Source organism: Ornithodoros turicata, chromosome 3, assembly GCF_037126465.1.
Source record: "Ornithodoros turicata isolate Travis chromosome 3, ASM3712646v1, whole genome shotgun sequence".
NCBI lineage: Eukaryota > Metazoa > Arthropoda > Arachnida > Ixodida > Argasidae > Ornithodoros > Ornithodoros turicata.
In genome coordinates, this window is record NC_088203.1 from 80,806,386 (window position 1) to 80,831,887 (window position 25,502).

Here is a 25,502-nt window from a genome sequence, read left to right on the forward strand (position 1 = left end):
TGGCCGATTATCCAGGCGGGCCAGCGATGACACAAGGGTACAACGGTGTGCACTGTACCTCGGGCAGTCTTGCAGTATATGATCCACGTCTTGAACTACATCACACAGACCGCATTAGGGGGACGAAACGTTGCCGAGCTTAAACAAAAGTCGGCCACTGTATGGCACGTTGAGGCGGAGCCTGTAGATAAGCGACGTGATGGGTCGAGGAAGTGCTGACGGCATATAAAAACGAAGATCAACGCTTTCAAACGCTGTGTGTGATTTTTTTAAAGTACATTCTTGGTAATTTAGGTGTACACACATATTCTTCTCTACATTATAGCGAATTAGTGACGAAACACTACGCCAATACTGGTGACATTGAGCGGGCAGGCTTTATGTCTTTCAGCAACTCACGGCGTGCTCCCATAGACGTAGTCCATTGGGAGTAGTAAAGCGTCTTTTGTTTATTTGTTTCGTGTCATTGTGCGTTTTTATCCTTGAGTTGCGTTCCCTAAGTCCAAAGGATGACTTTGGTTACAAATTTGGAGGTGGTTAAGACGACCTCCGAGGTTCCATTTAGGTTCCAACGTATACAAGTCGTAGTGGTAGAGGTAGACAATCGTTACAGGTGAATGCAGTGAGCATTCGTCTGTAACGGCTTTTTATGTTTTACAGAAAGAAAAAAAAACGAGTTTCGCCCAATATTCCTGTTTGAACCTAAGCTTATGCGCATCATATCATTCCGTTATTTATATCATTCTGATGTATATCATTATCCTGACATTGTTTTCACACATTAATGAATAAGCCTGGTAGAGTTCATAGCCCCTTTAACGCGTTTGTGATCCTTTGCAATGCTTGTATACAGCTTAAGTTGCGAACAAGTCTACGAATTGTTCTTCAGGTGAAGTGGAGAAAAGTTGTTGGAAAAAAATACGGGAGCCACTTAATTAATGGTAACGGTACTGTAATGTTACACGTAAGGTTTGTCTGCGCAGTGTGGCGACATGTTGCACGTGCCGCAGGGTAGGACTGCGGATAATTTGAACCTCCATGGGTTCTTTTACCTCCCCCACAGTTACGCGTTGACAGTGCGCTGGGATTAAATCTTCTGCGTCGCTCATGATATCAGTTGTCTCGCGACGTAAACCCCCCATTATTATTATTAAATCTTCTATATGCTCTGTATTGGATGATCATTAAAGGTCCTTTTGTGAGCATGACGCAAAAGTGGTTACAATCAGGCCCTGAAACGATAGCTGTGCGACAAAACGTTATCTAGATATTCCCATCTACTGTCAAAAGATAACAGGTTACGTTCACCACCTGCCACAGATAAGCGGAGCAGAAGTTTCCTAGTGGCATGGTTGGGAAGCTGTCGGTGTGAATACACACGGGAGCAGACGGTTTAGCGGAGTTCGTTGCGGTGAAGCTTTCGCTTTTATAATTTGACCAGCCGAGGGGCATTATGAATTTAGTCGCTTTGTTGTAGTTGGCATGCAGTAATAAATGGGATCGTTCCCATTAAAATTCACATATATTTTCTCGGTATTCTGTTCCTATATAAAAATCCTCATTGTCCCTGCACCAGGAAACATTAATCCCGCTCCTGTACTCGTTAGTTGCCTCTCAAGATGAATATGTGTTCCATCACAACTTGAGTTCTAAATCGCTATAAACCAATCGATAAAACAATTTTCTCTGCTCCAGACTTTCATTGACATGAATGAATTCGTAACTGCATCTCCTGTTTAGCAGATTGAGTAATGCGATTTTTGGAATTGCATAAATGCACAAAATGTGCTTTGATTTTGAAAGTACTATCCTATTGTCGCAGCCTCAAAGCAGCGAGGATAGCTAACGTGCTTGCTTCATATGCAGCGCTTATTCGCTGCGATATCGACCTATAGGGGGCGACACTGTCACCTTTCTAGTGTGCATAACACGTGGGCCGATGTCCAGAGTTGATGGTTCTTTTTCGTAATTCTTGTGTATATTCACCCGAAGATCACTTGTGCCGCGATGGTACGATACTGTTCGGTTCCCCAATGCTCCACCTACTGCACTGAATGCGGAATAAGCGTGTAAAGGCAGGCGACGCGTCCACACTATGCTAGTTCTCCGTTCTCCGCAGCGCGGCGACACCGTTCGATCTCGGAGCGAATATTGCTGATAAATTTGACTTATTCAATTCGTGCTACACTGTATTAAAATTCTACTGCACAAGTGTGCTTTGACACGTTAAATGTCATGAAAAAACTTGACTTATGTGAGCAATATACGACGTTGTGGGCTTCGGTTCTCAGAAGGATCTGAGATATCCTTTCAACCATCCTCAAGACTGTAAGAAAAACATTTCTGATAGGATATAAGTCACATTCTATTCATTTGTGGGAGGAAACAAGAGGATCATAACGAAGAACAGAACGAACAGAATTATGTGACAAAAACTTAAAACGTGCTTGATCTGCGTACTCCCATAGACACAAGGCATAAGGAATACAGAATCGCCTGTAGTTTCTCAGTTGCTCTACTCGCAAGTTCGCTATTCACTATTCAGAAGTCCACTATCCACATGTTCTCTAGAAGTCCACAATTAAACACTATTCACAATTATTCCAAGATCATGCACAGAGGATGCTAGAAGGTTGTATCCATCCCACAGCTCTGGACAAATTTCACAAGTGCCGCCAAGGCAGTATCCATCGTATTCGGTGCCCAAAGTCCCAACACCTTCACTATATCGAAGACCCTGCTGTCTAGCTGTCTCGAAGTAGTTTTTGGGGGTGGGGTGGGGTGAGAATTTTTGTTAGGAGTAGCAGAACAAGTCGGGAGACGAGTTCAATTTCTCCTTGTTTTTTTTTCTTACAAACAAACAAACAATCGCCCGTAGTTTATTTGGTTGATAGCGAGAATTTTGTGCATTTGCTCTTTAGGATCACGACCTCCACATCCGAAGTTTTTGAATACAGATTTCTACATGGAGTGCTATCTCGGAGGTTCCATTTGGGTTCCAAAGCGCAGATGGGCGTGATGGCGGTGTACGGCCGTCAGAGTTATAATGGCAGTGAGTGGGCAGGCTCCACTTTGTATTTTTTTTTTCTACTGTCCAGAAAGACGGCAGTAGGTATAACCGATATAGTCCCGTATCATTCTTTTAGTTTTGACTGTTCTGTTGACTATTACCCTCTTGCGTCGACCTGAGCTGCAATCGTAATTTAACTGCGTGATCTGACTGCGATCCCCATCTATGCCCGTAATATATGTCCTGAGTAGCGAACAAGGCCGCTTGTTAATAGGGATCTTTAGGAAAACGTTGAAGTTTCACGATAAGGTTTCAGAAAACGTGGTAAGCCAATCGCCTGATTCCTTTGGGGTGGCTGACATCATGTTGCTGATATCTGATTGACTGACAGCGATTCGGAGTAAGAACCGGAGCGCGCTTTCGATTTCCTAAGACTCCCTAATCTGTAACTGCAAGGGAGGTGCGGAAAATCTGTTGCACAAACACACCTCGAAAACCGCTCACATGGAGGCGTCTGTGTTTCGTATCCATCCTCTTATCTTATTTCTGGGCATAAAGGTGCAAGTATTTCGATAATGAAACCCGTGAGATCAGCGCTATCGTTCGAACTTGGGCTGTGGCCCGCCGTTTGCGGAAGCCCTATTCTGGCTTCATAAAATAATAAAACAAAAAGAACACAGAGATGGGGGAGAGGGAAGGCCTGATAGGCCACATATTGTAGCACAAATTTGAAAGAAAGGTACAGTCACTGGTGTTACTTTATCTACGTCGGAAGAAAAGACAGTGATCCCTACTGCCACCCATTCAACCTTCTGTGTCGACGTTCCAGCCATACGCCCAACGGAGATAACATATTCAGCCTGCATTCTGAGGAAGGGTTCTACCTTACTTTAGTCGAAAGAAAAGTTTGTCTAAACAGATTTGGTCAAACGAAGAAAGAAAGAAAAGAAAACGGTGAAGACAAAACGTGAAACGTAAACACCAAAGATTTTCATTATTTCAGAGACTGCTACCACTACATTATCATTACTTATTTGTTGTTGTTGTTGGTAAATTATTTGTTGTGACAAAAATAAGGTCTACTTCTGTTTACATACAAGGCCTTGAAGTTCCGTACAAGGCCACATAATATGTACTGCTCGCGATACGGTTGCCTGAAATCGCTGATCAGTGGATCCGCAGCCCGCGCTTCTTTGGTTGCCCTCCTAAATGTTGTGTCAATGTTGTATTTAAAGGTAGATCATATGGTGCACATGTTTACTACTCAAAACGAATGGGGATTTAGGATGGCATCAACAACGGGACGCTAATTTGAGACAACCGGGTTGCAAGCAGTACAAATACGTCTAAACGACTAGCGTGCGGCAAATGGTATGGACACCTGCACCTTCTTCGCAGTTGTAAATATTGTTAAGATGAATGTTAAGCTGTTTATTGAACAAGGAGTAATCAATATCATCATTATCGATACAACATAGAAGTAAAAGGGACTCGGATGATAATACTGCTCAACTGTTAGTAAATATTCATCTGCAGCACTATAAGTAAGATATACAGATACTGTCACTGTCGGAACGTCGCCCGCTCCTTGAAATGCCCCCGAGCATATCGGTATAGCTATTTTCCAATTTTGTCAACGAACGATCTAGTTTTAGTTATCTTTTCTGCAATCAGTTGCTCGTGTCTTATCATTTTCTCCTATAGAGTTACGTGTGCCCGACTGATATCTCATCCTTTGTAGATAGCGGAAACTGCATGGCAGCTGTATCGAAAATCAATCAGCGTGTATACTGTGTACCCCTAGCCGACGATATCAAGCTGGCGCATATATGTGCTTATGGATGTTGCCTAACGTTAATATCCTGTTCAACAAGAACTTTTTTTTGAAAAAAATTATGATAAAATTTCTCACCATTTCATTTCGCTTCCGGGGGTACAGCTACGTATGTGCACATACAGTTCCCTGACCGGGAGGGGTGATGTTTTTCTATTTTTATCTTTTCATTTTTTTGGGGTGCGTAGGTGGGGCTCATTAAGTTAGGGGATCTTTATGGGAGTAGCAGAATTCGTTAGGCGACGAATTTAATATCTTCCCGTTTTTATTATGGTAACCACGCTCACACGCTAAAAATGCTGTGCGAAGACAACGCCTTATTCTTTTCTCTCTCACGCTCATTTTCCAGGTTAACGAACCTTCGCGTGGCAAATAGTAATGCGCCACATAGCGACCGCTGTGGAATTACAGTTTATGACTAACGAGAGACGAAAAAATAATTTAGTGTGTTTTGATGTTTGATACAGACTTTACCGAGCAGTAAATCTTGCCGTTTTACAAATAAAGAAACAAGTATGGAGCCGCACATTTATTTTAGGTAGATTTAGTTCCCTACTGTCCCCATGTCATTGTAAGCAAACATGGAGAATGCACTATCGATTCACGAAGAACAATGATAACGTATCTTTACTGGACGGGGAAACAGTAACATATAGACTCCAATGATCAGAGAGAGGGTGTCTCCTACCCGCGACGTATCACCGCGGATTTCTCACGATGTTAGATTCCGTTCTCGAGCAGGACCCTTATGTTTATCAGGAGATGATTCCTCTTCCCCTTTTAGTACAAACTGAAATGCATAGCTCTGCAGCACATGAAAGAGGATCGGAGAAGATAGTAGGAAAGCCAGGAGGAGATCCAATCCCACGTTTTTGTCTCTACTCCTACCATTGTCGGCGCTGCTCTTACCCCTTTACTGTTAACGCGATTTCAAATCCACAGGCGGGTTTGACCTGCTTAAGAATGCCCAGAGGTGACAGTCCTTGCTTCCGGCTGCTTACTGCGTAGCGAAATATAATTGTGACCTGGAAATTATACGTGACTCTTTGGATTGTTTCGTTAGAGTATTCTTCACAGTTATGAAATACCGTCCTACGTAATACGTAGACAGTGGTACAAAGCAGTAGGAAAAAGTGCGTTGTGCCTTTAAAACGACGACGACAGACTGACCGCTAATGTAGCTAAAGGCCAACCCCATGGAATGAATTCTTGCGATGACGGTGACAATTTCTTTTCATGAAGGGTGTCAGAGGCCCAGCGAATGGCGTTGTTCTTTCGACGTGTATTCGCTTCACGGAGCGAATACATCACAATAAAGTTGATGTTGTTGTTGTTGGCCATTTCCCGTCACGTTTCCCGCCATAGCGAGCTCGACTACCACGAGCAGTTTCTGTATACTATCTGCAGTACCACCACAACTATGGTGGTCTGCAGAGAGCAAGACGAAGTAGCTTCGACGGCGCGCGTTGTTGCTGCTACTATTTCTGGATCACTTCACGCTTGTGCGTCGTCTATTGTTTTCGCTGGTCTCCCACAAGAAATTGGCATTAAGTGACAACGAAACAAATACGGAGAGAACGTAAAGTTGGCTTCACCTGCACGATTGTACATTGGAACCTAAATTGAACCTCCAACACTGCGTTAATTACCGACAAATTTGGATAAAAATCACCCTTGGTGGTATAAAGAACGTACCTCTAGAGAACAAACGTAGAGCGGTATCAACCAAGCAAATTACAATCAATTTTGCATTTCTTATGGAATGCGCCTCGAGGAGTATGCAGGTGAAGCACGCTTTCAGTTTTTGTCACAGAATTCTGGTCATGATAGTTTTGTTAGTGCTGCCAATACTTTCAGCCGTTTGCAGACGACACACTCACGCGTATTCTCTCTAGCCGGAGAGCGACGCAAGTCAACTACGCTGCCCCAGCGCTATTTTCGAAAAATAGCGAGCGATCCCAAATACTACAGCATGGCTTGGGTTCTGAGCATCCGCATTAGAGAAAACGCAATGGTGTTATCTTTCGGAGCACAAAGCGCTTGGGTTTCCTACTCTAAAACTCTTACTGTTATTAGACGTTTTTCATTGACATACTTACTAGACTATTATTAAAATTTTACCATTACTTATTTACCGACAATAAAATAATTATTCTACACTATTACTTAAATATTGTCCGTCTCGACGGAATATTCTCAACCGTCTTTTTTCTTACTTACCTTCAGCGCAGATCGGGTACGTAATGGTCACGGGCACCACCACTCCTCCTGGCTGAAATGGAAGCAGTCATTATCAGCCTCATAGCAGCTGTTATCAACCAGTGGCGTCACTAGGGGGTGCGGGGGGTGCGGTCCGCACCGGGTGAAGTGACGGAAGGGGTGACGCACCGCACCAATACTGCCGCTTCCTCCCATTCTCTGCGGCACGATGACGCCATAAACAACATGAGGAGCCTTTTGCGAGAGCACGTTAATTTTCTTTCTGAGTGTTGCGTAATATGTTTCTTTATCGTGAATTGCCTGGTACGAAAAACGTTGTTATTTGCTGAAGTACACTTATAACGAAGACGGTTAAGAGCATCAACTGTTTACTATATACAAATTAAAAACAAGACTTTCGTGCAGTAGGCTGCACTTCTTCAGGCTTGAGGACCTGTTACAAGTGGTGAAGGATATATCGAAGTCATGTCAAATGGTACAAGAGAAAAGGGTGAGGGCTCAGAGAAATACAAACAAATGCAATACAAGTATAAACAAAAGCAAAACGCAATTCATATGAGGTGGCTAGACCAAGTGGTGGTGGCCAGACAGACATACAGGTGGGTTGGAGGTGTACGTGGAGGAAACCAATGCACATCACATCAATAGACAGCGGGCAGTTAACGAAAACGAGCCTTAGAATGCGTTCGGGGAATTAGGGCTCAAGGGCGAAGGATTGAGGACACGGAGCACCTTGATGGCTAAGAGCCTACAGACTTTGGGAAAGTGGTGCGGAGTTCGCGGGTTACTGATTATGTATCATTGTGCAACATGTGAAGAATAACAGACAGATGACAATGGGCAGAAAAACAAATAATTCGTACAATAAAAATAAATAAAAATAAATAAACTCACTGTATAAACGACTGTAATGGGCCACCGTACACAGTCGCCGTACACAGGCCTCTTAACCGGGTATATTATATTTGATTCTGCATCGCCGGAAACTTGCATATTGATTTTGTTCACGTTCTTGAATTCACGTTCACGAATTGAATAGAAAAGTAAAGTGTTTACACCATGTGTAACGTTGTCTGAAATCTGACTCCCGTTGAAAGTGGTTTCGTTTACGCCGTTGTAATAACCCGTTCAAGCTCTCATTTACTGATTCGGGGAGTACCAAATAGACTATATCTGAAGGGCAATAGACATCCGAGTCAATATTCACCACGTCGGCGATAAGACCAGCACGGACATGGCATACAATGAATGAGACTATCAATACCGCAGTAATCCGTAAGGACACATAGAGATTAGCGAAAAAGGACGGACGGAGGAAAAAAACTAGACGACTGCGTCAAAAATCTTATTGTGGTAGCCTAGTTTTTTCCAATGCCTGGGTTTCAAGCGTTGACATACAAATAAGCCGCGACCTAGTTATTGCACTGATTTTATTTTCTATCACCGTCACCTTCAGTATAGTCGAGACCGGGCATACTTACCCTAATACTCAGAGACACAGCAGCCCTGTCTACACCGGTGTGAGGATACACATTGCTACCCGGAGCGTACGAAGCAAATTCGGGATCGTATTCCACGGTAGCAGTGAGCACGCCGATTCCAGCAGCAAATGGGACAACGTAGAAGACGAACGATGCGGTGCCCGAGAGTCGACATATCGAAGCATAGATGTCGCAAGGTGCCGAGACTATATTCAAGTTCTGTGTGGCTTGTAGACCTGCTTTGACCTGAAATAGCATCCGTATTGTGCAAATGGTCAAATACGCCATTTTTCCCGGTATCTGCATACCCGAAACAGGCAGTGCCCAAACTTACCACAATGCATTGATCGACGTTGCTTGTTGCCGTAACAATGACGCTGGCTTTCTCTCCCAATGCAATGTACGGAGGGAATGTAACATTGAGAGAAACCGGTTGAGGTCCTTTGTGTTCTCTGACGCCAGAGTCATAGGTTGTGCTTCCACTACGCAGAAGTTTTAGGGCGGGACACCCGTTCTACTGTAAGATTCTTGATGTACGCGAGCCCCTTACTTTCATGAATTTCGCGAATTTGATGGGCGTGTGAAACTTTCAAACAATGATTGACGCTGGGAAACCTATACTGGAATAGCAAACTTTATGGCATGTAATATAAACGAAAACATGACTTGAAATGTATTACATGGACGGGCATTGAAGTGCAAAGATTTCTCCTCGTGGGATGAAAGATGGCGTTACCACGACGTAAACACAAAAATGAACTGTATTGATCCGCGACCTTGTTCGTGATTCATGCGCCATTGGTCACCTTAACAGATCTCCCAGCATAATTGCGCGAATCGTTTCAAAAGAGCAATGGCAGACCGCACCACATTGCCGCGCTTCTTGAGACGGAGAAAAGAGGAAAGCGTGAATTGCAGTTTCATTTGCGTGTAAATCATGAACGACGCAACGGATAAATCCCGTTCCTTTTGAATTGTTGCCCAGGTAGCGGCAACTTAAATTCCCCCGGTAGATATTTTTGCACTCTAGTGCTCCTTATGCACCTCGTGCCATCGCATTGCACATTCATTACTGCGTTTTAGTAGAACGTACGCCGTCGCCTTTGCGTACGCCTTGCGTACACCGTCGTCTTTGCGTAAGGGGTACCGTGATGGTTCTGCGCAATGCGAAAAGCTCTACTTGTGTCTTGCGCGTGCGCAGAATCGCCTACCCTATCCCTTACGTAAGCAAAGGCGATAGCGTACGATATCCTAAAACTCACTATTAACCACTTGTGACACACATGTCGGGAAAAGGACTAGGCCTATAGAAATGAAATATCGTAGTTATCTAGCGTGTATCCTAAAACCACTCTACCTTACCTAGCCACCGATGCGGAAGTCATTCGAAAAAACGCAAGGGAAATCGCGAGCACTACGACGTGTGCCATTACAAGCGAACCAGCAGTGACTTGACAACTACTAAACCACGATATATGGTATTGTAATGGGACGCAGAGCTCGCGTGGTCGACAGGGGCCACCTGTGCTGCCACCTGACTGCCCTCTTTACAGTTCATGCGCATGGGAAAGTCACTGACAGGTCGGTGAACTATTTCGTCTACATTTCTTTCACGTTTCTCGTTCGTTCTACATTACTTCTGGCGAACTGGAACGGGTTACACCAGTTTCCATCAGTTTGCTCGCCAGTCGACAGCTGGCATCATTGTTTACTCAGATATGAACGATAACATTGCAGAGCGTGTAGCGCAAATAGTACCGTGTTTGTCTTGAACGACTCTTTGTAAGCAGCGATGGGCAAACTGAAGTACCACGTACATAACACCTGTCGTGCTTTAAAGTGCAGCTCCGCTGCTGTTCCGAAAGTATGAAGACATTGTGATATTCAGAACCGTGGTCCCAACTTCATTCATAAACGCACATTGCTTTCCAAATTTACATACTACTTCGTGAGAAATTTGAGAAAAACTACCGGGCGGCGGTTCCACTCGTTCGTCATACTTGGAACTGCGCGGATTGGATAGCCACACCTAGCCAGCTCTGCCTGGCAACCAGTTTGTGTTTACACTCCGTCATGGCCGCTGTATCGTGCTGAAATAGCTGTCACGAGCTATCGGGGACCACCGCACCGTTTTATGATGTTACTTATAAGGAATACTTCGTCTTCGAACACGTTCTCGTTCTCAATAGCTTTGGTGGTGCTTTCTGCACGCGCAGCAACTCCGCGCATAGTGCGCTGCCAAAGCTATTGAGAATGCGTAAGTGTACGTCACACGTTAGGTGTTAGGTCTTGTTGGTAGCATGAAGCACAGTACGGGCACAGAATGTCCGCTCACGACGGCCGTCGTTGCACAACGAGGCCATCCTGTAAGGCTTGTTAAAGAAGACCGGCAAAACTATCTTTGAGGCTATTAACGACAGCAATTATCACGGAACACACCCAAAACATCCACCTTCGCCCATAGATCTCCGCCATCGTATCGACGATTTGGCGTTAGCCAAGCCACGAGCGCGGCTAAGCCAGGACGAAGCCGGGATTGGTGAGGGTTTGCCGACCACAGGACCGCCGTGCCAGGGAAATTTAAACAATTGTTTTCTTAAAAACTACAAACAAATGGGTGAAAATTTTTCACATGTATGCTCCCTGTGGGGAAACGAACGCACAGCCCAAGCATGGCTCCATTCTGTCGCAGTCGAAAATCGGCGGAGCTGAGCTTTAAGTACAGCGCAAAGTGCCATACTACAAATGTGCTTAAAGTAAAATACAAAGTCCTTTAAAGTATTCATCCAGTTGATCACAAGTTTAGATCGTATCGCTGGACGTTTCAAAACTTGGTAGTGATAAAACGCGAGGTAATTATATGTTTCGACTGTTAGCTTTTTAACTAGCATTTTTGCCAAGTGCTAATTACAAAACATGGCTAGGCTAAGCTGACTCATTGATATGAACCGGAATAAATGATTTTGCCTCCAAGTTTTGCGATTGTATTGCCAACTGCGTACTTGAGTACTTGAAAGGAAAGTACCGAAGAAAAGGAGTTATAGTACAGTACAAACGTGCACAAATTGAAATGTACCTGAAGTAAAGTAAAAGTACTGAGAAATGCACTTAAAGTAGCACTTGAGTACTTGGTACTTCAAGTACATCCCATCACTGTTTGTGGGCCTCTAGTAGAAGTGCCCAGTCAGTACAGCGTGTCGGGTGCAGTACGGGAAGAGCATGGCACGATCGGCTCTCTGTCGCACGAGTTGCCCAACCGGTGTCCGTCTCGTGTGCGAGGACGAAACACATTGGCGAGGAAGACGGGAACGCGCTCCGACCTGCCAGTGACCGATTGCCGACAAATGGTCATGGGACCAGGAGACGGCAGTCTAGCCCAGTGGTTCTCAACTTATTTTATTCTAGGGAACCCCTGATCCTGCCAGCACGACCTCAAGGGACCTACCACACTGGGGCAACTGTGTGTAGAAGCGGATGAGGCGAACTTGATTCCGTACAAGTAGCAAATAATTATTCTGTCTAACTGATTTTATAAACGTTGAATTATAATTTATTTAAGTATTTATTGCTTGAGGTTTGCTGGATTCATTCAACTGTTTCGCAATACTTCTCCCCAGGTAACGTTTTGTGGGTTGCCACTGATGCTTGTAAATCCCACGTGGCCAGGAGAGTCTCTCCGAAGTTTCACCGAAGTAGCTATGGCTTTCCACAACACAACAACTTTATCAGGAGATGATGAATGGGGACTTTCATCGCCAGGGGCGATACTCTACCCCATTGCTGGTGGAGATGCGAGGAATGAAATAATGAGCCCCTTCACAATAAGGATTGAAGTCCTATGGTATCCAGAAAGATGAAGAGAGCTTTGAGGTACAGAACGTTGGTGGGCTGGATGTGGCCAGGGACCACAGCTTTTGAAGCATAGGAGAAAAAAGCAAAAGCGCGGTGCGGAGAAACTGTTGGGTTGAGTTGCGGGATGAGCCAAACCATGAAGATCGCAGCTGCTGGTTGTCTGCAATGACCGTCAGCCTTGGCAACCTGGTCCTGCGATCTCGACGTCAATTTCGATGCCAACGATCAAATGTCGAGCACTGCCCGATATAACGAGGCTGTCTGAGAACGAGCCTTGGTGGGCGATCAAGTTACACTCGCGGGTGCTGAACAGAATCCTCTTCGCTGAACCTCAGGACGAGGCTCGCGGAAGGCCTGGGTTCCGCGGTAACCCCGGTTGAGAAACACTGGTCTAGCCTGAAGAAAATAATTGTTCGCCGATGAAGTTACGACATAATACCGACGGCCGTGGTAAGCCATGCGAAGTTTAGGCTTTTGCTGTGTCGTGGCTTCTGTCGGCGAGTCCCGTCGCACTCAGTCGACTCAGTCGTGAGTGCATCAGGTCCAGTCGACTCGACTGGACCCGCACACGAACGAACGACAGCAATCTGCATGAACCACCGCTATGTTTGAGGAGTTTGAGATAATAAGCTAAGGTACGCGTTGTTTTTCTCTGATTAAGTGTCGGCAGAGTTAAAGATTACAAGTGCACACCATTGTATGATGATTGATAACGCCTTAATTTCGAACGGTGGGTGATTTTCGATCGCACCACGTGGTCTCGATTTGACACAAGTATCAGCTTGGCAGCATTATACGGGGTGTTTCACGATGCTGTTCGGGTGGAAGCAGGGCGTTATGGGGGCACATCGCGTATAACTTCATCATATTACCTCTTTGACTATTACCTTTTATTATTATTACCTATGATTTATTATTATTTTATTATTATTACCTATTATTATTTATTACCTTTTATTACTTTATTAACTATCAGTACTGAAACTGAATGAATGTGTTCGTAACGGTCGTTGAGATACATCTGCGGGGCATGATTTCACACTGTGGTGCGGTGCCTCTCCCTGGTCACACCGAAGGAGCGTCGTAATTCATAAACAAAAGTAAAAATGTTAGGACAAAACTAGAACTTGAAACCTTACTACTGCGCCACGCAAGCAATACAGAGTAACTTCTTCTGTTCTTTTGCTACTGATTTGAATTAGCTCATGTGGTATTGCTAACCTCGATAGCCTGTGCGGCGCATAGTTGTGCGTTCGTTGTAATAGCATATGCGGCATATCATTTTTAAGTTGAGTTGTATCGCCCTTGTTGCGTTTGTTTGAAGATGTTTTTTCAGGTTAGCGTTTGTGGCAAATGTTTGCCACTGTTCTGCAAACTGTCAAAACCTGTGGTGTGTATACCCGGCAGTTAATGTTCAAGTTATTGACACCTTAATGCAAGCAATGGCAACGTGTAAACCTTGACTTTACAGGTTGCCAACTAGTCGTACGCCTCTTTCTTTCACATGTACCACTTTCACTGTCGTTACAACACAATTTCCACTGGCTCTAAGCGCCCCCCCCCCCTCCTGTCAGAACTCCTATGGTGGTCCTAGAGTCACTAAAAAGGGAGCAGAGCAGCGACACTGAGCCACGTCGGCGAGCGAGCCCGCCATGTTGTGTCCGGCAGGGCTGCGTTGCTAAGCAATGGGGCGCCAATCTCCCCTTTCTCCGCCGGAGAACAGCGCGCAGCCGATCCAGATCGCAACCGAGGAAACCGGTTTGGATGGAGGGACTCAACATAGACGGTGTGTTCTTGGAAGGTAAAACCACGTGACACGGTCGGCCCAATGGCGGGCAACGAACGGCGTCTCCGGCGCGGAAAAAGAATGCGATGTTCTGTGCCCGTATTTAGTGACTCTAGGTGCCCCATGATGGGTAAATGTTGTGACTGGAATGACCACAGTTTCTTGTGGTGCTTTTGTTTTTCTAATTGTAAAACTGACAGTTCATTTTGTTTTTGTTTTTAATTCCGTGTTCGCGCCGCGAAGCAACTGTGGCTATGAGCGGCGTACAGACGTGTACAGATGGAGAGTGGACAGCAGGAAGGAGTGGGGGACAGGGGGTTTAGTATGCGTCCTGGGCCGACTTCAGGGGGAACTGTGCCGACATTCGTCTGTAAAGCCTTCGGAAAACCCAGGGAAAACCTCAGACAGCACAGCCGGTGACAGGATTCAAACCCGTGTCACCATCCAGCGTTCAATTTGTTGTCATTGTGTCAGATATGAGAGTCTCGTTTTATCTGACAAGCGGGATACACATTTCCGTTGGTCGTAGTGACACTGCTGAATTTTTTGCATGTATTCATATATTTACTGCTGTGACGTTATATGCAGCTTTGTTCTGTGTTTTCTCGTCAGTTGGGGTTGAAGCTGAACTTTTCGTTTCTATGCGAGGCGGTGAAGAGTATGTTCGTTTGGAGCAAACATGACTCACAACGCAAGACACAAGACGGACACGGCGGCATTCTACAGGCACCTTCCGGAAGCTGAGCAGCCACGAGCAGGAGGTGAGCCACGTCCGGGTCACGCCACAGCACTAAATATATGAATGTACGAGCCGACCATGTACGAGCCCCATAGGAAATGCGCTGCAATGGTAAGGCATAAGCATGCAGTTGTGCGGCTACACGACGTGCTGCACAAGTTGTGACGCATGCCACTGTACATCTGCCCCTTACTGTTTCTGTCTGCCGTATGTCTATACGCCACCGGTGTGCTGCTCGTGCCCAAACGTTCAGAGCTGAGTTGCCTCATACAACAGTCACCTGCAATCAATCGACCCCTCAATGGACTTCTTTATTACGTGTCGCGGCACTCGTCACGAGGAATCGCTCCTTCACTGCCTCCGTCTAAACGTCGCCAGCGCACTTCTACAGCTGTTGAAAATGGGTCAATCTAGCACTCCCCTGTGCACTAGCCTTGGCGTGGTAGCTGATATTCCCCACTGCAATCTACACTGCCGGCAACACCTTCTGCACCGTGACGCCCCCTGTCGTCGTGTATCCCAACTGGGCTACGGCACTATATGACACTGGCTATCTTACTGGGTCCCGTTCTGCAGCCGACCCAGTGGGCCGTCACCACTGTGCTCCTCCTCTTTCTCCACGCTTCGAACCTTGCCAACGGCTTGTGATTGTGTGACCGTATGTGTAATTTTTCAGTTTTGTTTTGTGTTCTTCCTTTTTCTTTCCTTTCCTTTCTTCTTTTTTTGGAATAGCAAGCCGACCTCCGTCTGGCTGACCCTTCCTTTCTTCTTTTCTTAATAAACATGTTGCCCCCCCCCCCCCCCTTGTACGTTCAACATATTTCCATGTAACACATATGCTCGCAATTTTTGCTGAAAACCGAAGATTTCCACGAAGCCAATCAAAGCAAGTGAACAAGCAACGGAAACGTTTCGGGAAAGTAATCTTTGATGTTTCGGCAACTGCGTGTTTGTATAACGACCAGCTTAGCTAATGTATTCATATCCGCAATACAGACCATACATATAAATACCTATAACATATTCCTTGAATTTATTGATTAGATGTACCTGGCTCTCTCTACACGCCGGTGTTTTATCTGTTTTTTATAAATGTGGGCAAAAAACGAAGCTGAGTTTCGATCACATGCCACAATCATGCCTATATAGAGGAGCCTGCCGATAGAATGACGGTTGGCAACCATGCTACTTCTACTAACCCCAACCGACTACTTGGAATTACCTATGTATATTTAATCTCTAAAAATTGCCGCGCGCAATGGCAGCATTTTTCTTCCTGAATTCCGGAAGTTCGTGGTCGTAAAACGCTATTGCAATCAAAATCATGTTTCTTTTCTTTTCTTCTTTTTTTTTTCAGAATATTTCTGCGTCCTGCCGGACGGCGAGACCCTCCGCGTTTTCGCACGATTCCTTACTCGGCCGCTTCACTACCTTCCACGTCGAGGAAGAGTGCCCGGCCTCCTACTTCGGCGACAGGATATAATGTTGGTTCAACAGGAGGTCGCACCTGCGCTGCCACCTGCGCTGCCACCTGACTAACCTGTTTACAGTTCATGCGAATGAGCCCGGTGATACTGATAGCCCGGTGGACTTTTTCATCTAAGCTTTTTCTTTTCTGTGACGTTTTTCGTTTGTTTTACTTCTGGCGAATTAAGAACTGGTTACATCAATTTCGATCAACTTGCTGCACTTTTGGCGTAAGCCGACAGCTGGAATGCTGTTTCCGACGGCGGAACATCGCGAAAAACATCGAATACAGAGGAACATTCCAGGAACCATGACCGATAAATTGCTGCACCTGCCAGCTTAAGATTCCAACATGCGAAGCAGGCTTTCCTTCATTACTCTTCTTTTCTTGGTATTTGCCAAGGTTGGATGACCTGCAACCACATTGAGTGTTCCAGGGTCAATCCTGTTGTCCCGGATCGGATGTGCTGGTAGGAATCTCATTCTTCTGCCATTGTAGGTGCCCCACCGCGCTTGTGAACCTTTTAGGGACGTGACGTCAAGTACGATCTCGGTCACCGGCCTTTGGTTGTTTAGTGGAGATGTCACGACAGTACATACATCTCCACGTTTCACGTACGGCGGTCCTGTCTTTCCGCGGCACCCGAAATGCGAAGAGAAAGTAAGAGAGCCTGGGACAAAGTTTGCTAGAATCAAGATTTTGTACTCTCGGGCAAGGAAGATGTTGTAGTGTGCAAGTATCGTCGCGTGACAGTTAATGTGGGCTGTGGAAGAGGTGCGGCGCGCATATGGGTGCACGTGCAATCGCGGTGCCACGTGAATCTGAAGAATCCTCGTAACGAACAAGGCGAGCAAATGCCTTCCGGTCATTTCTTGCAGCACTTATAGAACTCGAACTAGTACTTCGTAAAACTGGTACTAGTAAAACCGATAATTCGCATGGGTTGCTGTTGTTAGGGCTGCGTTAGACGCGAACAGCACTGAAATTACATTGTAATTCGTCGATAACTGTCGGGTAAACCATGTACACGCAAGGAAAATCATCGAAACACTCCGATTTCGCGAAAATCAATAAACATCGAAAAACACACGCCGAATCCGCCCGAAAATAAACATCGAAAACGCGGAACCCTACGGGAATATGGTAACAGAAAATGAACACCATGTGGGAGGTAATATGTTATATCAGTGGACATACGAATTGATATATTTTGTCGTGAGAAAAAAATAACGCGTCCTTTTGACGGTACGAAATTGTAACATAGGAGCATTTGTTTGCTACAGTGATGGCCACTAACTACTTCTACAGTAGTTCAACTATAACTACCAACTACTTCGCGATGGTGTAGTTTACCTAGTAGTTTAACTAGTAGTTCAACTCCTTTTCAGGGCAGTAGTTAAAACTACTTCTTTAACTACTGCAATGTATTTTAACTACATCTATAACTACTTAACGTTGTCCATCAACACCAATCCCTTGTTGTGTTCTTGGACACCTAAATATGAATCACAAGCAGTGATAATGATATTTAAAATATACTCTTGTGCCTACGCCGCTGAATTCACATACTGTCGTAAAATCCAGTCCCTGTCCCGTGTACATTATGCGCTGACAAAAGAGCTTGCTGCGGAAATATTTTCCATTGAGGGAAAGCTTCCGGGCTATAAAGGTATGTACAACATACGACCGACCATGTACGAGATTTATACTCAGGCTCCTTCCTCACAGATCAATCCGCCACGCACAAATGTATAAACTAAGTTGCAGAATTATTTCACAGCGAAAGAGGCTTCACTACACAAGCATTAAAAATGAAGATTTAGTACACATGCACGACACAACTGCTCTGCACCTCCGTTCTCATCAAACAAGTAGCTCAATGACAAGGATGCAACCCGAGGCAGGGAAATAAACAACAGACAACAATTTCCTCAGACACAGCAACAAAATGTCCACATGCAGCTATCTCTAAAGATTCCCTGAGTAACCTCCGCCACAAGTTCCTGTGACACCTTCAAAATTTGATATTGCTGCTATCATTTCCAATGTCGCGTCCAAAATAAGTGATCCAACCAAGAAAAATGCCTTCGCTGAACGATGTATCTCCAGGATTCCGTCAGATGCCTTCCGTACTGGGAGTAATCATAGCTTGCGTAAAATCCGGGAGGTGCAGAGTGAACTCCACAGTGCCGACCTCAAACTAATTCAATGCGACAAGTCAGGCAAGTTTGGTGTTCTTCCGATGTCATCTTTCCAGTCCAAGGTGCGAACCGCTCTTGACTCACTTTTTAAGCCCTTCACGGGTTCACTTAAATTGTCCAAATCAAGCATTGTCAATGTCCTTTCAAAGAATCAACATCCTCTCAAGAATGCAATCATTAATTGTAAGCCTTCGTCCCTATCCGTCAAGTTTTTTTCTAAAAGATCATAAGGCGGGTATGCCGGTACGTGTCTTCATCAGTCAGCGTGGCTCATGGCAAAGAATAGTCTCAGATTTTCTACAAAGGTCCCTGCGCTCGCTTCCCCTCCCCGAATCGACCTCCCTACGTAGTTCACAGGAATTGCTACGATTTCTAAATCCTTTTCATGGTTCAAAGGTTACTCTCTCTTCCCTGGACATCAAGGACTTATACTATTCAATGAATGTACCGCTCCTACTCGAACGCACCTCTGAGCTAATTGATAACCACAAGCCTTGATAACACCTCTGAGATAATTGATAACCACTGAGCTTTCCAAAACACTGCTGGTATGTCGGCCGCGAACTTTCTCACCATCTTAGAATGTTACCTGCAATCTACTGTTGTAACCTGGGAATGAAAACCATATATTCAGGCCGAAGGTGTCTGTATTGGTGCTTCCGTTGCACCCATTCTAGCTGAAATCTACCTCAGTGTCCTTGATCGTTCTATTAGAAATTTGATAACCGAGACTTCCTGTGAACGTTTGTGTATACGGCGGTACGTTGACGCTATCATTGTCCTAACCGATCTTCCGTTCTTGACGGCCGAGCTTTTATCGAGTACGATCACGTCCTTCTCCCCGGAACTAACTTTTTCTATTGAACATCCCACAGAGCATAGACTAAAATTTTTTGACCTCATCCTGATTGCCGAAAGAGGCCTCTGTTGGTATTATGGAAAAGACAACCCAAAGCCCCTTTTACCTCAACGCAGCTCTCACTCCAAAATGGTCAAATTTTCCAACCTCTTTAATTCTGCCATCTCGAAAAGTTGTGTCCACCACGTTGGGTACAGTCAGCACAATGTTTCCGTTTGATACAGGCTGGGTACGAACAACACATTCTGGCCAAGCGTGCTGTAATTCTTTTGCGCAAGATGATGGGACCCCCCAGTAATCAATCATCAACAGAGCCTTCTTTCGACCATACAGTTTCTATTCCCTATTTCCACTCAGTGTCTCATAATATTTTGGCAGTCGCAAAAGACTATGGCATAACGGTAGTATTCACTAATGCTTACAAGTTATCCAGAGTGACGCCTTTTTTGTCCCGATCACAAAGCTGTACTGTTACGCACAAAAAGCCCTTCGTACCTTGTTCCAGCGGAGTGGTTTACTGTATTCCTTTTAGTTGTGGTCTATGCTATGTGGGGCAAACAAAGAGGTGCTTGAATCATAGACTGCAAGAGCATAACCTAAATACAGGGAAGAATCACATTTCCAGTGAACCCGTAGCCCGTGTACGTGAATGCAACAATCGCCAACCGATTTTCTCTGAAACCGAAGTTTTGTGTAAAGAAAGGAACTTGTGGCGGAGGTTACTCAGGGAATCTTTAGAAATAGCTGCACGTGGACATTGCGTCAGCAAGCCCTCCTTTGTGCCCATACCCCCTCTCCGGAGGTTGTTGTGTATATAGTGACGGTTTTGCTCTTAAATTTTGTTGCTGTGTCTGAGGAAATTGTTGTCTGTTGTTTAATTCCCTGCCTCGGGTTGCATCCTTGTCATCATGAACCAGCTTGTCTGCGCCCTCTCTCTGTTGTCGGAAGCAGCTCAAGGTAATGTCGAAAGCACAATCGTGCCGTAAATCTTGCGGCAAAATCGGAAGTAGTTGGCACCTGCAGTAGCCTAACTACTGTAGTTAACTACTCGAAATAGTAGTTTAACTAGTAGTTTAACTACATGTAGCTAACTACTGGCCATCACTGGTTTGCTACGTACTTTGCGTGCGTGAAAGACGGCGACCGTGGTTATTCCTCCTCTGCATGGATTACTCGGAGCCTTGCAATAATAATTGATTCGGTGAGTACAAGCTGAACGACTGAGCATGAACTAAGTCCGAACGATTAAGCAAAACAATGCGTCTAGCCCTGTGAGTGCGTTGAGGAAATTCATCGGGAAATCGTCTCAGGAATTCGCTGAACGTTTCACTTTGTTCACTTTGCCGTTTATCTTCATTGTCCCTTTCGTTGTTTCGAAGTTGGAAAGAGCAGCTTCTGGCGGCAGGTGATATTATCCATTGTGGTATGTAGTGTTCTGCGTATATTATCGAAACGCCCGAGCTTCCTGGTGCCAGTCAACTTCTTCCTCGCGTGACGAGGAAGAGTTATCGTGAAAGAGATGGTGTTGGGATGACGAAAGTCCGTTTCGGAGCGAACCAGGCCAGTCCAGGTTGTAGTAGATGAATATGTTTATCTACACTGTGTACAAGTTGTCCAGCATTACCTCATTCCAAAACGAAAAGTTCCACGGCGTGGGCGACACGGCTTTTTTGTTGAACATCCGCGCGTCCCGCCCAATATCATAACAAGCAAAACACAAAGAAACTTTCGCTTTTTAAAATCCCGCAAACACACACTTTTGCTTTCTAAGATTCCATGATTGGTCAGCAATGGTTTGTCCCCAAAATGCTCCTGTCCACCAGCGAGCGAGCACAAAATGATTGTACACTGCCAAACGCGTATGAAATGCGATAGCATTACGACAGACGAAGGACGACGACTCGATTTCAGATGCAAAAGAAGCCCGCTTTCGAAATAAGCACACTTCGGGAGTATTCGGCAGTACCCTACGGAAACGATACGATAAAGCTGTCAGCAACAACAACAACAAATAAGTAATGATGATGTATAAAGAAAATTTATTACATTCGCCTGATGATATGTACAGTGTAAGCAGTGAATAACAGTTGTATATACAGCGAAACTCGTTAATAAGATACAATACATGATGTAATGGGATGTTGCGCCGCTGAGGCGGTATCCTATCCCATTGCTTGGGGAGAAGAAGATGGTGAATGATGATGAATGTTCTGAGTTCACGATGGAGCCCTGATGCTGCTAAGAAGGTGCTAAGAAGGTGATGGGGGCTTGAAGAGCTCGTACCTGATGGGCTGGGATAGCCGGAGGCCCAAGCAGTTCAGGAAGGGCGAGTGAGGGTGTCCCAGTGGCTTCAAGTTGGCGCTGGAGGACGCGTCGCTGAGTGGAATATTGCTGCCAGTCGATGGGAATGTGCTGCACTGTATTTGGAGTATTACAGCAAGTGCATAGCATTGTGTTACTGTAACCCAGCTTGTGGCGGAAGTACACTCTAAATCCAAAAACGCTTACTGTGGCGCTTGCGATGGAAAAACGCCTATTGCAAGCGTTTTTCCCGTCAATTTGTTAGCGATACAAGGCTGAATGTGTCATTTTACTCGTAATACGCGGCACCGACTGAAAAATACGCTTGTCAATGCACTAATACGCGGCACAAATGTAATACGCGGCACAAATCTAACGCTCAATTAAAAAATTCTGGGTGATTGGTGGGGTCTCTGATAGATAGGTCACTAAATATCAATCCAAAATTCTGAAGAGTTTCGCCGCTAGAGGGCTCCAAATATCTCGCCGTGACCAAAAACCATGTTTTCTTTGGTAGCCTAGTGCTCCGCTTCTACTAGGCGTAGAAAGCTGAAATTTGGAAGTAATAGCTCCGAAACAGGTCTCCTCGAAATGAACTAATCGTCGATGATGTGGAGCAAGCGGTGGCAACAGTAGCGTCTTTGCAAGCGAAGCGAGAACTTACAAACTTCGACAATTTTTATTTAAAAATTCGCTGCGGCTAGAGACGCGAAATTTTACACAGGGACAGTGCACGGAAAGAACTTCATGGAGAAAAATTATGATCGCCATCCTCAGCAATTTTAGACCAGTAAAAATTGCGTAAATCTACGAAAAAACTAAAAAAACTCATATTTCAGGACGATTTTTCTCCATGTCCCTAACGAGGTAGGAGAACGCGGGTTTCACAGAAATGTAGACGATGGTGTCCGGAATGCGTATACCAAAAATTAGAAAAGTACTTTTTGTTAAAACGAAATTATGATTTTTTTTTGGACGACGTACTTTGCACATAGAGTCCGCACCGCGATCACGACTGGTCGCTACGGGGCAGCGCTGGAGAAGGAAATAGCAAAGATTCTGGCAATTATCGAAACAAAGGGACGAATTATCTTTGTTATTAAGCATTAATTAAGCAGGACGAGCGTTGCACAGTTTCAGTCTACCCTATTCAGGGCGTTGAACGTTTCCGTAGAGCCCTGTCTTGCTGCTTGCCAAAATGTCACCGACGTAAGTCTTTGAGCTGTCGTGACATGTGACCTATACCGTAGAGTATAAATATTCTGGAATACACATATGACTGTCGATGTTGGGCTGTTAAGAATAGACGCAGTGCTTCGCAGACAGCGTGGTATGGAAGGGCTGCGTTTCCGCCGTCCTCAGCTCTCCCATCTTCGTGGTTTATGGCGCACACCTATGATAGGCAAGGGTCATTGTTTTGTCAAGGGATGGTTGAGATAACGCAGGTTGACCTTGTCTGGTTTATGACCGCGGCCTTGCGACAGGCGAAGCAAGCTTTCTTTTTCGGTAGTGTCAATCACGACATGGAACAGGATGCGATGTCTGCACCAGGTCCGAGTGGCGAATGTCCCCAAAGGCAAGTATTGTCTCAGTTTCCGTACGTTTTTTCCTAGCTTACTGTTGTTTAATGTAATATATTGTTCATCCTTTCCGCCGTGTTTGGTAACATGCCATACTGTATTATGCAGCGTCTCACCATCCCACTACCACTTCGCGCTTTGTTTTATTTTATTTATTTTTTCTCTCTCTTTCGCAAATGTCGGCGACGTCACAATATTCTGCAGTTTTGTGTACAGTGTGCTACACGGCAACATATTTTTCATGCAGGCAAAGTAGCAACGTTCTGTCGCCATGTAGCTTCGGACCCCTTCGCTGTCACAAGGGCAATTTCGTAGCATCGGCCAGTCTGCAGGATTTCGGACACCTGAGCAGCAGGACGCAAAGGATAGTGTGCCTTCGGTCAAAGTGCAAAAGAGAGGACGTAAGGACTATCTGTAGTCACCACCTCTACCTGTATACGAAGGGGTATACAATTATGCTCGCGTCGAAAAACTGCGTCGATCCGTTTGACGTCCACAAAAAAAAAAGAAAGCCAGGGGAACAAACGTGATCACCAACAACCTTGCGAGTTCAGCTGCTGGCCTAAGCCTGGTTCCTGGCGACAGATTGTGCCCCAAGTGCTACATGAAAGCCAACTCCTCGCGTCTGAACCCGGCACAAGCAAGCCCAGAGTGCGCCGTTCCACCTGTAGCATCGTCTGCTGTTGAAGAGCTAGAACACCTTAGCCCTCTCAATGCTTCATTCGCTGCCTTAGGTGAAAGTCCGGTCACACGGAAACTTGCATTGAGCAGAAGGCAGGCGTACGCGAAAAGGAAATTGGAACAAGCCCGTAAGACGCTTCAAGCAAGACTTCAGTCTTCCCTAAGGGTCAACATTTCCGACGTGAGCGCTGAGCTAGGTGTCTCATCTGATTACGGGGCACTGCTACGTGAACTGAAGGAAAAGTTTCAGAGGGAGAAGTCTCGGTCCAAGCAAGTAGCCATCCTTACTGTAGCGCCACATTCATGGAGCCGCCAAAAGGTTGCCAAGTACTTCGGTGCCAGTGAGAGAATGGTTAGAGCCGCAAAGAAGCTACGCAAGGAAGAAGGCGTTCTCTCGGAGCCTGGTGTGAAGCTCGGCAGGAGAATTAGCGAAGATGTGCGAGCATCCATAGCATCCTTCTACGAGGATGACAGAATATCTCACAGCTTTCCTGGAAAGAAGGACACAAAACACGGACATCAAAAGAGAATGCTGCTCTTGAATTTGCGGGAGGCTTACGAGATTTGGAAGCAAGAGAATCCGGGTCTCAATGCTGGCTTCTCAACATTTGCACAATTACGTCCACCGTGGTGCGTACTAGCAGTGGGTCCAGGAACACACACCGTTTGCGTGTGCGCTTACCACCAAAACGTCAAGCTGATCCTGCATGCCCTCGGAGTAAAAGAAAGCTACAAACAGTTGCTTAGTATGGTGGTTTGCGACATGCAAAAAGAAGAGTGTATGTATGGGTCGTGCAGTATGTGCCCTGGCGTTGACACTTTGCGAGACTATTTTGAGGCGAACGTCGAATGTGATGAGGACCTAATAGGGGACGTTGCGTTCAAACACTGGGTGCCTGGTTTTCACACAAGACTGGAGACTATGATACTTCCATATGAGGATCTCCTAGATCGTCTAGTAAAAGACATTAAAGACCTCAAAATCCATCACTTTGTGTCGAAGGAGCAGGCGCGGTACTTGCAACATCTGAAATGCACGCTTCGTCAGGACGAAGCTATTGTCTTGATGGACTTCTCCGAAAATTACAGTTTTGTAGTTCAAGACTCCCCTCAGTCATTTTATTGGCACGACAGTCAAGCTACGATTCATCCAATAATCGTTTACTACCGAGACCAGCAAAAGGGAGATGATGGGTTACAGCACAAGACGTACGTCATGCTATCCGATTCACTTTCTCACGAAAATTCTACGGTACACACCTTCCAGAAGATCTTCCTACAAAGTTTCACAAAGGACTTTCCGCGTATTGAAGCAGTATCCTACTTTACGGACGGTGCGGCATCACAGTACAAAAACAAAAAGAATTTTGTCAATCTTTGCCATCACCAAGGTGACTTCGGTATTCGCGCCTCATGGCACTTTTTCGCGACTTCGCATGGAAAGGGACCATGCGATGGCATCGGTCGAACACTGAAAAGACTTGCAGCCA

General features: G+C 45.4%; 1 protein-coding gene across 1 annotated transcript in view; it reads right to left on the reverse strand.

The window, feature by feature from the left end:
* The window catches only part of LOC135389706 (ovostatin-like), a 41,768-nt gene extending 31,772 nt beyond the window's left edge, over nucleotides 1-9,996 (reverse strand). The window contains exons 1-4 of the mRNA XM_064619739.1: nucleotides 9,908-9,996; nucleotides 8,880-9,027; nucleotides 8,546-8,791; nucleotides 7,065-7,116 (exon numbers count right to left, since the gene is read on the reverse strand). Coding sequence (XP_064475809.1) covers nucleotides 7,065-7,116; nucleotides 8,546-8,791; nucleotides 8,880-9,027; nucleotides 9,908-9,975 — 514 coding nt within the window. The 5' untranslated portion in view covers nucleotides 9,976-9,996. The remainder of the gene's footprint in view (nucleotides 1-7,064; nucleotides 7,117-8,545; nucleotides 8,792-8,879; nucleotides 9,028-9,907) is intronic.
* Nucleotides 9,997-25,502: the final 15,506 nt, after the last annotated feature.